This window comes from Acanthaster planci, linkage group LG07, assembly GCF_054643075.1.
Source record: "Acanthaster planci isolate LZ-2023a linkage group LG07, COTS_SCS, whole genome shotgun sequence".
NCBI classification, from domain to species: domain Eukaryota; kingdom Metazoa; phylum Echinodermata; class Asteroidea; order Valvatida; family Acanthasteridae; genus Acanthaster; species Acanthaster planci.
Genome location: NC_141783.1, coordinates 5,211,020 through 5,228,206, shown reverse-complemented (window position 1 = coordinate 5,228,206; position 17,187 = coordinate 5,211,020). Strand labels below are relative to the sequence as shown.

The window sequence follows — 17,187 nt, the reverse complement described above, 5'->3', positions numbered from 1 at the left end:
TAGATGTATTCGATGACATATTCCTTGAGAATGGTTTCTAAATATCACTGAGTAAATTCATTAGCCTCTAACGTAATTTGTATTTCATCTTTAATGGGTTCCTTTTTCTCTAAGGGCTTTGTGGTATTTCCATCCATGATACTACATATATGAAACTCAGAGGTACAATTCAGGTTTTTGTCATTGAAATCGTGCTGTAGTTATTTTCTCTTTCACTGCAGATTTGCAGAAGACAGCCATAATGTCATGTCATGTCTTCCAGGGCTGACATATATCAGATACATGTACATGAAATTATAGGATATATTCCTCATCATTAATCAAAAGTCGTTGTTACTTTTGATTTAATATGAAATTACATGAGAAAATGCTTTAATAAAAATCAATTGAGAAAAGGAATATGAAAAAAAATCATTTGTCAAATGGAAAAAATACCTTTGCATTGTAACAATGTTGGTGCTGAACATTATGATCATGCCAAAATAACCATCGTGACCGTACAATTATGTACTTTCATGTCATACATGTATATACATGAACAATCAAAGCAGGTCGGCCACTAGTTTATTTCAATAGATTCTTTTAACGTTCTTGTACCGTTCTTACTTCCCTTCCTTCAACGTGCATGCAAACTACCCATCATGGGGCCTTACCCCCTAAAGGCAATACAAGGTTGAAATTTTAAAAAAGGTTTGAACCCTTGAACATGACCTCCCCCAAAATACTTGATTCTGGATCTGTCCTCAGACATGGCACCGCTGAGCTTAGCATGAGATAAAGGATAGCAGATATCCTTGGGAGAGCATTGACCAGTCACCTTTGAATACATCGGCAAGAAAATCAGTTCAAATTCTTTATAACAAATTCTTGTTGCTGAAGATCACCGTGTCACTGAGCTGAAAGAAAAGCACAGTTAAAAGAAGTTTGGACTATTGTGACTCCAATACAAGAAATAGATTTTTCAGCTATACAGGAGATATAGCCACGCTGAGCCACAGATTCAGATAAAGTCTTGAACAGTTTGAAACAAAGTTGAGACTAAGGAGATCAGAAAAACAATTTTTCTTGCTTCAGCCAATTCTACATTCGGTATGGAGAACATCTTCAAGTTGGCAATGAATACAGGTAGCAGAACCATTGTCAGGCATAGGGGTTAAAAACCAAAATTGATTTTAAAATGTTTAAATACAGGTGATTCAAAATACATTGCACCACCAAGAGTTTGCTGCAGACAGGCCCCTTTTCAAATTTGTTGACAATAAACTGCTCCGATTAAGCACATTCTGGTACATAGCTTGGGGATATTGATTGAGTTGTTTCCTACTCCACACAAAACGACCATTTTGACTACCTGACACCCATTCGCAATAAGCAGTTTCGAATTTTCAACCAATATAAACCAACAATCTGAAAAATTGAGCATGCACAGCGCAGTTAATGAATGAGGTTTTGGCAACTGTATAGCCCATAATGCACCATGAAAGGGTGTGTTGGTGGTTTTCCACAGGGTGTGTGATGAGTCTAGCGCAGTAGTGTAGTAGTAGTTAGCTTTGTACACCTGCTCTCTACCGTCAGCTGCTGCCGCTGGCTAGCCCTGTTTTGGGGCGAAAAGGGAGCCGAGTGCGTAAGTCTCCCCTGCCAGCACATAACCTCTCCACCATCAAGACTCTTGCGGTGCCTCTTCTTGGCAATACACGGTAACAGGGCATCTTGCAACCCCAGGCTGAATCTGCAAGGGATCTCGGAGCAGCAGTGGGCCCCAGAGGTATGATGTGCAGGCCCACCGGCGTGTGGACACGCCCTAGCACCATGCCAACCACTGCCTCAGCTATGGGTTAAATAGACCAGCAGCCATGCTTAAATGGCCCTGCTGCCTTGTGGGTAACCTCGGGAGAAGTAAAGGCTCAGGAGTAAACCTGAAAGAAATCTGTAGCTGGGACCCCGAAGGCACTCTGCTGACAATCTTTGTCATCTTTCTGGCAGCTCCTGCAGCCAAAGCGATGCCAAACTCTAGCACTTTGTGTTCCGTTGGACTACATCGACTAGGCCGAGAGGGCAGTCTTGGTGTACGGACAGCCCAGGACTTCCATAGCTTCACGCCCAGGAATCAGTACGCCACACCTTCATTTACTGACTTACAAAGGCCTGGGGCGATGGGCGAGTGGTGACGGTGGCAGGCACACGATTGTGCTGGGAGCCGTCAGCTACAAACCTGCACTCAGGCGGCCAAGAGGCGTATTCGGTCGTTCTCTTCCCACTGACGCAAGGGCGGGGAAGGATCTAGAAAAGATGACCTAAAAATGCTTGCCTCTCCACTCCCTGCCAGCTTACCGCAGCTGGACGGGCATCCAATCACGCGGTCGAATCTGCATCATGGATTACCCATATTTTTGTTTAAAATGTTTCCCTTTTTGTTGTAAAACATAATATTCGTAAAAACAATTGAACTGAATTTGTCATATCATTCGATTCATTAGGGATTTTACAGTCAAGAATACTTACAATTTTCTCAGGGCAACCTCCCAACAGAAAGCGTAACTCTCCATATGCATCTCGCGGAAGAGCATGTCATTCTGTGGATCTCGAGCAGGATAGTTGGCCTTGGATTCCAAGGCTTAACAGGGTGTGGAGTGTGTTCATGCCAGATTGACATTATCAGATCAGACATCAAATTGACAAGTGAAAATTCTAAAAAACAAAATTTATTAGCTGGTTCGGCAGTTCAGCCGAACTAGGTATTGTAATCGTTCTGTTTTTTTTCCTTTCCTTTTTTTTTTTTTAGCTGGTTCGGCAGTTCAGCCGAACCAGTATTGTAATCGTTCTGGTTTTTTTTCTTTCCTTTTTTTTTTCTTCTTCTTCAGCCAAGTTCTTCTACCCCTACACTTCGGCACCTAGGAAAATCAGAACAATTTCAAACTTGGAGGATAGTTGTGTGATCATCTAAGGACGGTCCTAGAAGAAATTCACAGTGATAACTTATGTGGTTTATTTGTTATTGATTTTTTTAGAATTAATTTTCCCCCATAGACTTTGTACACAGATTGCACACAGTTTTCGGACTGTCCTATATCAGGCTGTGAGGGCGCTATTGCAGAATTACGGTCACACCTGCCTGGGCTTTCAATTGTCAAGAAACTGTCCCATATTGAACCATGGATGGCGTTGTTGCACAACATAGGGTTTGTACACACATTGTCCCGCATAATGCGTGAGCAGTCCTCAACTTCGACCGAGAATTACTACCAGAACGAAGAAGAAATCAGACTAAATTTTCCCTTCCGTTCGATCGCAAATATACCCAAGTGTCCAAATATTAAATAATATTTCATAAGTTTTTCCCAGTTTGACAAAAATCACGTGACATGAAATTAAAGGAGCAGTTTTCCTGCACACGTGTTTCTAGCTCATTGACTGTGTACACGTTTTTGAGCGACAATTTTGGTAACTTTGCAGTCTTTGATCCTTCCCAAAGTGATAGCCAACGAAGACCCCGAACCAAGATTTATTACAAACGGATGACGTCATGATGACATCATCTTCTTATTTTATACTCATTTTTGAATATTTAATTTTTCCCCATAGGTTTTGTACACGTTTTTCTACTTAACACAAGTGAACAAGTAGTCTATAACTTCGGCGCAAGATTACTATAAAAACAAAGGAGAAATTGGGTACTTTACGCTCTGTTATTTTATTTCTAATGTGCCTAAGAGTCCGAATATGACGTAATATTTCATAAGAATTGTTCAGTTTAAGCTCAAATCACGTGACACGAACTTAAAGAAGCAGTGTTTCTGCAAACAAGTTTATAGCCCCTTGACTGTGTACACGTTTCTGAGCGACAATTTTGGTAACTTTGCAGTCTTTGATCCTTCCCAAAGTGATAGCCAACGAAGACCCCGATGCAAGATTTATTGCAAAGGGATGACGTCATGATGACATCATCATCTTATTTTATACTCATTTTTGAATATTTAATTTTTCCCCATAGGTTTTGTACATGTTTTTCTACTTAACACAAGTGAACAAGTAGTCTGTAACTTCGGCGCAAGATTACTATAAAAACAAAGGAGAAATTGGGTACTTTACGCTCTGTTATTTTATTTCTAATGTGCCTAAGAGTCCGAATATGACGTAATATTTCATAAGAATTGTTCAGTTTAAGCTCAAATCACGTGACACGAACTTAAAGAAGCAGTGTTTCTGCAAACAAGTTTATAGCCCCTTGACTGTGTACACGTTTCTGAGCGACAATTTTGGTAACTTTGCAGTCTTTGATCCTACCCAAAGTGATAGCCAACGAAGACCCCGATGCAAGATTTATTGCAAAGGGATGACGTCATGATGACGTCATTGCCTTATTTTATATTTATTTTTGAATATTTTATATTTGCCTATACGTTTTGTACACGTTTTTCTACTTAATAAAAGTGAACAAGTAGTCTTTAACTTTGGCGCAAGATTACTATCAGAACGAAGGAGAAATTTGGTACTTTACGCTCTGTTGTTTTATTTGTAATATGCCTAAGACTCCGAATATGAAGTAATATTTCATAAAATTGTTCAGTTTAAGCGCAAATCACGTGACACGAACTTAAAAGAGCAGTGTTTCTCAAAATGGGGTTTTTTGCCCATTAACTTTGTACACGTTTCCAAGGCACAATTTTGAGCCCTTTTGGATGTTTGATCGTTTTCACAGTGACAGCCAACAAAGATCTTGATACAGAAATTATTATATTTATTATTAAATAAATGACGTCATGATGACGTTGTCATGTGATTTACTCTTGTTTTTTCAATATTCATTTCAGCCCCTTGACTTTGTACACGTTTTCAAGCCAGCATTTGGGTTAGTTTGAGAGCTTTGATCAACAATACATATCTTGTTGGTAAAATAGTCCCGAACCAGCTCTGTGTTTGTACTTGTTTACAAACACTTCTCTCTAGTTTATATGTACCATTAAGCATCACAATATAAGTTCAATTTGACCAAAAAGAGCTTAACAACAGAATCACTTAATAAACGGACGGGTATGATCTGAAGGTTTACATGGTAGGTAACAATATAAAAACGTATTTGCAGTTGTACGTGTATCGGAAAGAATTCCATGCATATGCGGACGCCACTTGACATCCATGTGCATATTATCATCATGTATATCTATTTCTACATCCTTGGTGTATGGGACTGGTCAGAAAATTTTTAAGTGTTTTCTAAGTAAACGACTTGGGTTTTCCCGTCTAAATTGAACTTATCCTGACATGTTTTTGCTTTCTGACGGCTAATAGGTCACTGTAGGGAACAATTACTGGCGTATATATGTTCCGAAAACTGTTGCATTGCCGCTTTGTAACATGCCTGGCCCACATACCCCGAGTAGTAGGCGCAGGAGAGTTCCAGAAAAGCTTTACCCTCCTATACCTATCTGATCCCCCATAGGGACTTTCCCTAACCCCCAGACCTCTCCTCAATTCCCTGGGGCTCTTCTCAAGATCGTCTGACGACGAGATTTCACAAAACGGCCTAGATTCATTAAAACATTCCTCCAGGGAAAAAATAAAACCCCATTCTCCCTTCAAGCGAGCCAACAAGAATTTAAAAATCTCACAAGCCAATCATACCGTCAGCTTTTAAATAAAGCCCAAGACAACGACATCCCCTTTACAGCCACAGGTGCAAATGGTAACGTACAACGAAAAGACCTCATTACCGCGATTAAAGACTACACAAAACTGGAATCCATCGCAGAGGTAAACATCCAAAGAATAAGACGCTTTCAAGGTAACTACAGAATTGGGAACTGAAGCCTACTTTATATGCCGACGACTTCGTACACTTTTTTCGATTTCTACAAAAAGTACATCGAAGATAAAGCGTTGACCGAGTTTGAAAGAGATAGGCTCTTACAAGTTGCAAACAGCGATAAAAGTCCAGTTCAAAATGGAAAAGCCCGAAGTTTGAAACCAAAATAGGTGTTTTTACGTTTACGAGTAAAAACAACACGGTGATTTCTGAACGTAAGGTCAAAAATGCCTTGAAACAACAAATAGCGAAATATCTAGAAGGCATCGAAGCTCACGAACAGAGAGGCTCTGGCTGGGTGCTTGATAAAGTCGTCGCGTTTTACATCAACGTGGTGCGTTATAATCCAGTAGGAGTGACTTCCATTTCATTGCCTACAGAACTGGCTGTAAAAACAGCGATCATCAATGTTCAGAACAGAAAGGACTCGGGGTGCATTCGCTAGGCGTTGAGAGCAGCTTAAAATTATATTTTGACTACGATTCATATCAGCTAGAAACTAACCCAAATCATAAGATAAACAACGAACGCACCTCAACGTACACGACAGCAGACGGTTTAAATTTCACAAACATAGATTTTCCCACACCGATTTCACAAATTTCACGCATCGAATCGCAAAACAACTTAGTAATTAATGTATTCGGTTACACTTGGAAAGATGGTGCCTTTATACTTTACAAAACTAAACACATAGGCGAACCGATCAATTTTCTTTTTTTTAATGAGGTGAAACGGCTCACTATTGCTGGATTAAAAGTTTCTCTCGGTTTATGGGTGACGTCAGCACTCACAACGGTAAATCTTATTGGTGTTTAAATTGCTTGTTTCATTTTTGAACGGAACATAGACGCGACAAACACCAAGAAGATTGCGAAGGAATGGGCACAGCGCCTTGTAAAGTCGAATTACCCCAAAAGGGTAAACATGTTCTTAATTTTGAAAACTACAAAAATAAACAAGACGCGCCATTCGTCATGTACGCGGTTTCGAGTCTGTTTTAGAGCGTCTTCCATCAGAACAATTAAACACGATTAAAACACAACGCCATAGGCCCTGTGGCTTTTCATACGCTGTCGTTCTATGTGACGGTATGTGGACCAGTTGCGAAACATGCAGAGGTCAAGATGCAGCCATTCATTTCGTAAAATCACTATCGTATGGAATTCCATATATCCCGTCGTCCATCGTCCGTCGCATTTTGCTCTTTGTTGTGTCCCAATTCTGCCATTTACCAGTTCCAAACATGCCATTATCCGTCGTGCGTCGCCCGTCGTGCGTCGCCCGTCGTGTGTCGCCCATCAATGGCTGCAAAAGCCGGGGTTTAACAAATGACAATGTGATGATTCCATTCACTTCCAAAGATCTTTTCAGAATAAGGCAAGTACAAATCCCACCAGCAAAGCATATACTAGTCAGATAATTAATGCCAATAATGCTAGACTACCTCTGCCCTTTGACAAGAAAATATCGCCTCTCTGAGAATTCAACCAAGTGTTTTTTGGGGAAAAACATTTTCAGCAAAAATGTTCCGGCCAACTTATCCACAGTGTTATTCTAATTTGCATACTGTAAAAATGTGCCGACTTGTTTTCATCAAATTCCAGGAAGAAATCTGCCAACCGATACAGATATTCCATCTTGTCCTCTCAATTTCACCTTGAAATCCAGAAATACTAGACGTGCTGTGGATAACAAACAGTTTATTACGTGTCTTGTTAGGGGACAATTACCACTTGGTTTAAGTTTCAGAAAATATGACGTGTTGGTTTTGTGGGTGTGTATGCCAGGCTGGATAGACCAATGAGAACAGGTTGTCCAGCACATCAGCATTATTTATGGAGCTAACAAGTAACGTTACTGTTTAAAAGACTTCTGTGAGCCAACCTGCAACTAAAGTCATGTCTAATTTGGAGTATACAGCAGATTTCATCATAGGTATACCCGCCCTCAAAATAATGTCGAATCGGTTCGTCTCTTATGAAAACTATTAAGGAGTCAAACATTGTAAATAATCTATTATTTACATTCCGTTCTGTGGGATATCGTGCAGGGACAGACAGAAATATTACATAGGCTATAGACCTAAAGTCAGGCTGTTAACGAGTAAAGTTACGTCTAGAGTAACTAAGTTATCGAGAAAAACAATCTACCCCAACCAAAGTCTATTTTGTTAATTTATTTATGTAACCAAAATTTTGATTTGAAGAAAATAGCCTACCACCTCGAGATGCGTTTTATAGCTCTTTGAAGCAGCAGAACATAAGCAAAGAAGAATATTCCCGAGCTCAAAATGTATGGCAAACGTTTAGGTGTCAAAATCTCGGAGATTGTCACGATCTTTACGTCGAAACGGACACCTTGTTGTTAGCGGACGTAGGCCTATTTGAGAACTTCCGGAAAGTCTGTAAAAAGAATAACGGTTTAGACCCGGCCAATTATTACACGTCGCCAGGTTTATTATGGTATACTTTATTGAAACACTCTGAAATAAACTAGAGCTATTGACAAACATCGACAAGCATCTCTTTTTCAGGCTAAACGAGGCGGCATCTCTAGCGTTGGAGCGAAGCGTTATGCCAAAGCTAATAACCCCTCTTTACCCGACTACGACCCAAATATACCGACGTCTCACATACTGTACCTCGATGCGAATAACTTATACGGCTGGGCCATGAGTCAACGGTTACCCATCTGAAAATTTTAGTGGGTTAAAGACACAACCAAGTTTACTTCCGAGTACATGGTGAAGCTTTCACCATACGCTTCGAAAGGCTAGATGCTCGAAGTCACCTTGGATTACCCACGGCACTTGCACGATTTACACAACGATTTCCCGCTGGCACCCGATAACATCTCAGTCCCTAACGAATGGCTGTCGAACTATAAGAATGATTTGCTATCGAGTGGAGAAAGGGTTACATCCGTAGACAAGCTAATGATGACTTTGGACACTAAGCGCAAATACGTTGTACACTACCGCATGTGCAGAAATACCTGGAGTTAGGACTAGAGTTAAAAACGGTCCACCGTGTAATGTCGTTTAAACAAGCGCCTTGGATGAAAGGTTACATCGACAAAAACACCGAATAGCGTAAATTAGCCAATTCTGATTTCGAGAAGGACTTCTTCAAATTAATGAACAACTCTGTATTTGACAAGACAATGGAAAACGTAAGATATCGCATCAACGGACATCTGCTTGGATATCAACAGGACGCCAATCGATTCAAACGCCTAGTTTCTAAACGCATTACAAATTGACTACGCCGTTTAATAAACAACAGCTGTCCAGATCCGACAAAACCAATTATTCACAGTTACGCAAAATAAACTGAGCCTTTCGCCTTTAGACACAAAGTGTTACATTTTACCAAATGGGGTTAAAACTTTAGCCTACGGACATTATCTAACTACTTAAGAAGGTGGTAATTCGGTATCTACAGGCACCACTTGAAGCTCTTCTCTAACAAAACTCCGATTGGGGCCGTTTAACGATAATACAACGTTGGCCCCATTATTACCTTTTTACCTCGGCCTCGTCTAAATTGACTCGTGCGTTTTTCAATTTGGTAAACGTCAATGCTCCAAATGGGATCAGTTGTAATATAGGTAACTAACGATTGTGTCTGAAGGAAGTTCAATTTCTCTTCTTTTTGGGACTGGTGCACTAGGTGCTTGTTTTAGGTGGTCTAACTTGACGGCTTCCCCGGGCTTTTTATCGATTAGTCTAGTCTTTTCTTCATGTAGCACTTTATAACCTGAGGCAATCGTTCTACCCATTCTACGTTTCGCGTACCGACGTTTCATATTTCCTGCGCATAATAATGACCGAACAGCTGTCCAGCTAAAGTCAAGTTAAATCTTTCAACGATTCCCTGGGATCTATATACACCAGGTTCACCCACTTGAATTTCAACCTTGTTTTTAGGGCTATTCCGCGGTAACGGAATTACATTTCAGAACAAAATTGACTGTTATTTTCCATGCTATGAATTGGTCCTTTGAACTACCTGACTACAATATCTTTAATAAGGTCTGGCTATAGCCCTACCATCATACCAGTAATAAAAGATTGAAACATACTACTTGTAGAAAGATCCAAGGACCAGAATATTTTGGTAACGGAATTACGTCAGAAAATGAAGAACTTTTTCAAACATGATTTGAAAAGGAAATTCTCTGAAATCTATAACATGAAGACCACAGCTACACATTTATCTGTTTTCCCTGTGGTTTCAACTTTATTGTAGCAGCAGTTTTACTGTACTGATATTTACAAATATTCCATACTTGGTCATTTTTCAAAAAGAGGCAGTGATAACGGAATTACAAAAAATGGTAACGGAATTACACTTGTGAAATGTACCTTGAAAAATGCCAATTCTTGAAAAGCGGTTGTTTTTTTCTTACTCTAGGCATGTTTTTCAGCTGTAATCATATAAAATAAACCATAATTCAATGCATCTGTATGCCTCGCTGAAAGATAATTCAATTTTTGTACCTAGCAACAAGAATTTACTGGAAAAGAACATGAAATTTCTAACTTGTGAACCCCGAGTTGTGATCAGAAACAAGGCAGTTGCTTCAAGCATATTTCTTGGCGTCAAACTTTTTAATCCTGCTTCAGTTTGCGAGCTAACACTTGCTTCCATATATATCAAACAGTAAACGTTAAACATGGTAACGGAATTACATATTTACAAACCACGAATTAGGAATAACCTAATGAGCTGTGAAATCACAATATAATTGACCATGTGTGCCAACTTCATTTGACATCATGTGCATGATGAAGTATTAAGGTCGCCAACATGTGCTGAATGAGCTCATCTTTTGGCGCAAATCATTCAAACTACAATAAACATTGAAAACAAAGAGTCTTGTACTACTGCAATGCAGTCATGTACACTGCAGGTATCTGGAGTGAATTAATCAATGACCAAAGTTAAGTGTACATACATGTACATGTATCCGAATACAAGCTACCGTATTGACCATCTCTAGTCAACTGGGTGGAACCATCCTCTGGGGCATGGTCGCACTGGTATTCAGTACACGTACAAGTAGGAGACTTGTACATACATGTACATGTAGTGCTCAAAAAGAAAAATAAAGGGTCTTGTGAAAGATTGTTCAAAAAGGTGCCACTTACTATTGGACATAACTGCACATACAGTATGTAAGGTACCAATCATGTTTAAATTTTCAGTTAACCACAGCTCTTATAATCCAAACTTGTGCCTAGTTGAAAATAAATTGTTCCCTTCTATCCATCAGTGGTTCTTTGAGTACTTGCTTAATGCTGGACCTGTGAATGGTGTCCATGTCATCAATATTAGGCCACACATACTTGTCTGAAGTACCAGTACTGCGTTTCAAGAATCTGACAGTGATTTCATCACCGTTACTGTTGACTACCTGTCCTATTAATGTTTTGGCATGTTTCTGTCCTTGATATTCAATCATCATCCAATTCCATATTACGTCCTTGTTACTATTCAAGTTTCCATGCAGGTCTGTACCCCCACTGCTTTGCTGGTCTGTGTCCCCACTGCTTTGCTGGTCTGTGTCCCCACTGCTTTGCTGGTCTGTGTCCCCACTGCTTTGCTGGTCTGTGTCCCCACTGCTTTGCTGGTCTGTGTCCCCACTGCTTTGCTGGTCTGTGTCCCCACTGCTTTGCTGGTCATCATGCTTTGTATCCCCACTACTTTGCTGGTCTGTATCCCCACTGCTTTTCTGGACTCTGTTCCCACTGCTTTTCTGGACTCTGTCCCCACTGCTTTGCTGGTCTGTGTCCCCACTGCTTTGCTGGTCTGTGTCCCCACTGCTTTGCCGGTCTTCATCCACATTGCTTTGCCGGTCTTCATCCACATCGCTTTTCCGGTCTTCATCCACATCGTTTTGATGGTCTTTGTCCACATTGATTAGCTGACGAACATTGCCATTACCTGTATGATGATTTGAAACACTGATTACTTAACTGTTAAGACAAAAATATATAGCAGTTTATTTATCAGTACATAATTATTACACCCGGTGCCTTCATAGCATAATAAGCTCTTTAGACTAGAGTACATGTAAAAACATCAAAAAATATAATGCTGAAATAAACTATAATCATGTACTACATGTAGCTTGTTTGAGTACATCAGTGCTGCACATGTCATACACGTACACTGCAAGTAAGCCTATGTATGTACATGTACAGTATGTTAAGTACGCTCAAGTGAAAGTGCAAAAGAATGCATTTTGTAATGAGTATGATCATTGATGCAAGTACTTTTTAAGTAATCACTTATTGAGATTATCATTGTGAAAAGAAACTGCTCCTGGGGAATAGAATACTCACAAATTTGTAGTCTTGTAGATGTACGTGCAATGCATGGAGGGAGGTTACCGTGTGCATATGCAAATAAGTCATAAATTGCTGCCTTCTAGTGGTACATGTAAAAGAAAGAAACATAATTGTGATTGCTGCCCTCCTTGACCAAACACGGCCACAAAACATACATGATTCTGCAATGTAATTCTGTTACCCCACGTAATTCCGTTACCATGTAATTCTGTTACCAATGTTTCCATTGGAGTAAATATTTATATTTGAGAATTTAGTGTTTGAGGTTATTAGTAGGCAGATTAAGGAAGGGAACTTACAATGGTGGAATAATTCTGAAAGAAATGAGGCCAGGAGAAAAACTTCTGTAACTTTTTGGTGATGGAATTACAGCCTATTAAACCCAAATTTTGTAGTTTTCTCTCTCAAGTACCATATCTAGAGGAAGGAAGTGCCTCTGACACAAGCATCTATGGCTCCAAACCTTTGCAATTATACACTATTCAGAGGGATTAGTTAAGCATTTAGGATTTAGGACATTTTATAGTATTTAGCTTCAGGGGTCCTTATCATAAGCCAAAAAGAATATCAATTTCAAATTTGATTTTCCGGGAAACCAAACATTATTTTCCAAAACGGTTTTTTGCTCCATGCCAGGTGTACATTTATTGGCGCAGTACAGTCAATTCAATTTCTATTTGATCAGCTTTAAAATTTGCCATTTTTCTCATTTCCCATATGGAATTGCTGTTTAGTAAACAGCTTTTTAAAGCTTTTATAAATCCGTTTAATGGCTTCTGACGCTTGTTCGGCCGTTTTAATTGTCAACGGTTCAGCCTCTTTAAATCTTGAACCCACGTCGACCACGGTCAAAGCGTATTTATAAGTTTCACGGTTTACTCGATCCCAGGGTAGATATAGCACATCCATTTTATGTGCGTAATTTGGTTCTACAGATTCCTGTTGTAAAGTACTCGGCCTGGGTGCGTATCTAGGGGCAGGTAAATAAATTTAATAAATAGCTTGTTTATTTAGCCAATTTCGTATAACCGACCGTCTTTTCATATAAATTATCCACGGCGCTTTCACCTTTCAAATAGCCTTGTGGATTGTAAAACAACCTTGAAAATTCTTTCTCCACATTAAAATAAAGTTTAACTTAACCTTAACTTAACCGATACGCCAAAAATACGACTAACGCGGTTCCCCTGAGAATCCACACCACTTCGCGAATTTTTATCTTCCGAAGGTTCATAAAAGTCCGACAACTTAGGCTCTGGTGGCATGGGCGTCACTTTTTACCGATCAACTCTAAATAAGCGCGCAACGGCTCGTCTACGTTGACTAATGTCTGCTGACTGGCGCGCTCTTGCCTCATGGGTTCGTTTAAAAAATCTAACGTGCGCGCGATTTTCTTCCAAAGTTTTCTTAGCTGGTTCCAAAGCAAGGCCATGTCGTTTACGTTCCTCATCGACTTTATTTTTAGCTAAACTGCTGAATAAAAAACTGGACCCCGTGAATGCCAACGCATTGACTATGGCCCCTCCTACCATCATTAAAGCACTTGCCATTTTTTGTATTTTAAAAAATGGAGCAAATTAAAGAACAGTTGACAGAAATTCCGGCCGATCAAACAAACATGGAATCTATGCTGGGCGACATGCGAGCTAATATTGATCACAACTCTAACATGCTTTTAGAGATCCAAGAGGTACTTAACGAAATGAGACACGAAATGTTTCACAAGCGTGATTTATTGGGCAAATATGAAGACTTATTTTTTGAAGCGGGTGTATCACTGATCGCGATTTCGTTTATGTTTGCAATTTGGAAGTGAATTATAAAACTGTCTATAATAAAACATGTCAAGTCAGAACACTAAAAACTTGAACCCGAGTCGCCGACTTAAAGGTCTCGAGCTATCAAAGGCAAAAGACGCGAAGTCACCATAACACACAACTCGAGCCCCATAGCAGCCGGCCATACGCTAAACGTCAAATTTCCCGCATTACGGTATAGGAACTTGGAACTGCGTACTGCAAAATCACCGTTTAAACTCGAGCTAGACGGAGCATCGGATGACAACAGTTTACAACAACCTCGCAAGGAACCTAGTGTTGTAACGTAATGTTATCGAGACGCACATGTATAACACAGTTTTAAGGATAACTGGCGGCCGATATCAAAGACTAAAACTATGGCTTACTTTCTGTTCTTATACGCTTCGGCAGTGGCTTTGTCTTTACCGTCGTTGGCTGGTTCGGTGGCATATGCTGCTCCCAGTTGTTAGCTTGAGAAAAGTGGATGTAAGTGAACCAAGTACTGGGGAGCCAAGCCACGTTGATTTGATCCTTTATTTGTATAGTGGGGAGCAAGGATAAATAATGTAAGGTTTTATTGGAGGCTCTGCATTGTTCAAGCAGTTGGGGGCCATCCTAAGGCTTTTATTGGAAGCTCTGCATTGTTTGTGCGTAGGGAGCCTAGCTTAAGAATTTTTTGGAATATATTGTACTAGGGAGCTGTATCTGTGTATTGAGTTACAGTAGAGAGTTTCTTTTTATAAAGTTCTCTCACGGAACTACTGGGTTCTTGAGAGGAGATTTAGTGGAATTAGGCTGACGAGTCTGTTTCCCCAAGTGGTTTGACAAAGATCTGGGGCCTATTTAGTATTTTTGAGGAAGGCCTGGGGCCTATTTAGTATTTTAAAAAAAGGTCTGGGACCTTAGTGAATTCCTGTGGAAAGCAGACAGGTTTTAATGATACCTGGTCTGGTTTTCCAAGTTGATTAGCCTAGACAGCTTTAAACGATACCTCGTCTCCGCTCTGTAAGCAAGTGGACAAGTTTAAACAATACCTCGCTCCATTTTTGTGTTATACTACACTGTCTGCAAGTTACTCTTTCCCTTACTCCCTTGGTCGTATTCAAGTGCCAATCAACCCTGGGTTAGAAATAAGCAAAGATTGGACAAAGACATTTACTGGACAATACAAGGAGATGTTCATGTACAAATACATGTACAGAGTGTAAATACCTGACCTTATTTTATTATTGTTGCGGATACAACAAGTTTCTTACAACTTGTTATTTTTCTCATTTGTATCATTGCAGATCTGAATTAAATAGTTGGGAACAGTTTTGTCCTGTACAACTGGATTCCTGTCATAATTCATGTAAGCCCTTCCCCTTTTGAGGTGACTGCTTCTCGGTAAACTTCGTCATATATTTTGACCCGAAACCACGTCGGCCAACGCGAAGTGCTAAACCGGAGAGGAGAAACTCCGGAGCCTGAACTATTTCACCTGGTGGCAGCGCTATCAAGGATTTTTAAGAGGTTTCCCAAATCCCTCCCCCTTTTCCGATCAGCCCCTGGTCCACGCCCCGCCCCCGCCCCCTCTCGTGTGCCCGGAGGGGAGACAGTTCAAATTTTTTTGCCACACTAGCAAATGTCGGCTTTTCCAATAGACATGGCTGACTTCGATGCCTGCCCTTCTGGAAGATGATGACTAGCTTTTGTCGGTACCACTAACCGTAAACAGCCCCTCATCACAGAAGAATATTTTTCTCTGCACGGCCAAAGAGTGTCTTTCCTGTTTGACACTGGTTCAGAAGTGAACACCTTGCCAACTGTGATCTATCAATCTTTCAACGTCTCAAAGACAATTCTCTGCAACTATCTTCAACCAGACTCAGTGGCTTCTTCAGTGGTAAAGTCATTCCAATGGCCAGACAAGGCTGCTCTGCCAAGAGAAAGACAAGATGCAGCCACTGATGTTTCTTATCCTAGAGAAAGGGGAACCTATTCTTAAAAAGAAAGCTTGAGAAGGACTGGAAACACTGCAGCTACATGTAGGTTATACACTCATCAGTCCAGACACAGTATTTGAGGGTTCTGGCAATATGATTGGTCATCCTGTGACCATCAAAATTGCACACGATGCCTTGCCATATTGTGCCACTACTTCCCATCGAATATCCTCTTATGCTCATGCCTCAACTAAATCAAGAGCTGGAAAAGCTGGAGAGGCAGAAAATAATCCAACACATCAATCTGCCGATGGAACCGTACTCACCCATTGTTGTAGTCTGAAAGAAGAGTGGTTAACATCTGACTAAGTGTCAATCTGAACTGGCTTAAAAGAGAGAGAACAAGAGAACAATTAGTCATTTCTACTGTTGAGGAAGTGCTGGGCCGTATCTCTGGTGCACAGATCTTCTCACTGCTGGATGCACAACATGGCTTCTGGCAGATGCCACTCAGTGAAGAGAGTCAGTAACGGATGACTTTTATTACTCCCTATGGACGTTATTGTCACTGGCGCCTGCCGTTTGGTATTACACCCACTCCTTAAAGATATCAGCATGTCATAATATGTGACCTGACAACAGGCATGGATGATGCTGTCATTTACATGGACGACATGCTGATCATGGGGCACGATAATGAGGAGCACAATGAATGCCTACAGCAAGTCCTCCAAGTTGTGCAGAATGCTGGACTTAAGCTCAACAAGGAGTAGTGCATGATCACACAGACACGTGTCAAATTCTTGGTCATGAAACTCGACAAAGATGGTGTTCACCCTCAACTGGTAACTTACACAGATAGGCCCCATCTACTTTAAAGGGAGTGAAATCTAGGAAAGGTGAACTGGCTGGCGCAATTCATTCCTGGAGCATCATCAGTGGCTGCCGCTATCAATGACCTTCTGAGGAACAACATCAACAGGACATGGGCCCCATCCCAGCAGGCAAGCATTCTATAACATCAAGAAACTCTTGACTTCGGCACCCGTCCTTGCATTCTATGATCTGTCTCAACCAACCATGGAGAGTGCCGATGCAAGGTGACACAAGCAGTTACGGAATAGGTGGCTGAATCCTACAGCAACATGGCGAGCAGTGGAAACATGTAGCCTACTGCTCCAGAAGTCTGTCCAGTGCAGAACGGCGATATGCCCAAATAGAGGAACAACTGCTAGCAACATTGTGGCGTTGCAAGCAATTCATTATGTACTTCACAGTCCAGATTGACTACAAACAAGCCCT

General features: G+C 40.6%; 1 protein-coding gene across 1 annotated transcript; it reads right to left on the bottom strand.

The window, feature by feature from the left end:
- Positions 1-3,591: 3,591 nt before the first annotated feature.
- LOC147798578 (uncharacterized) lies at positions 3,592-13,518 on the bottom strand. Its single transcript, XM_087139240.1, has 3 exons — positions 13,480-13,518; positions 12,156-12,240; positions 3,592-11,754 (listed from the first exon to the last, which is right to left on the bottom strand). Exons 1-3 carry the CDS (start codon positions 13,516-13,518, stop codon positions 11,048-11,050), a joined length of 831 nt encoding a protein of 276 aa, XP_086995366.1. The 3' UTR covers positions 3,592-11,047.
- Between the last annotated feature and the right edge of the window lie 3,669 nt (positions 13,519-17,187).

Coding starts and splice junctions, on each gene's coding strand:
- LOC147798578 (XM_087139240.1), bottom strand. CDS start 13,518: ATGAGGCAAGAGCGCGCCAGTCAGCAGACATTAGTCAAC. Junction 12,241..13,479: donor GTCAGCAGACATTAGTCAAC/GTAGACGAGCCG, acceptor ATGTACCACTAG/AAGGCAGCAATTTATGACTT. Junction 11,755..12,155: donor ATCTACAAGACTACAAATTT/GTGAGTATTCTA, acceptor ATCATCATACAG/GTAATGGCAATGTTCGTCAG.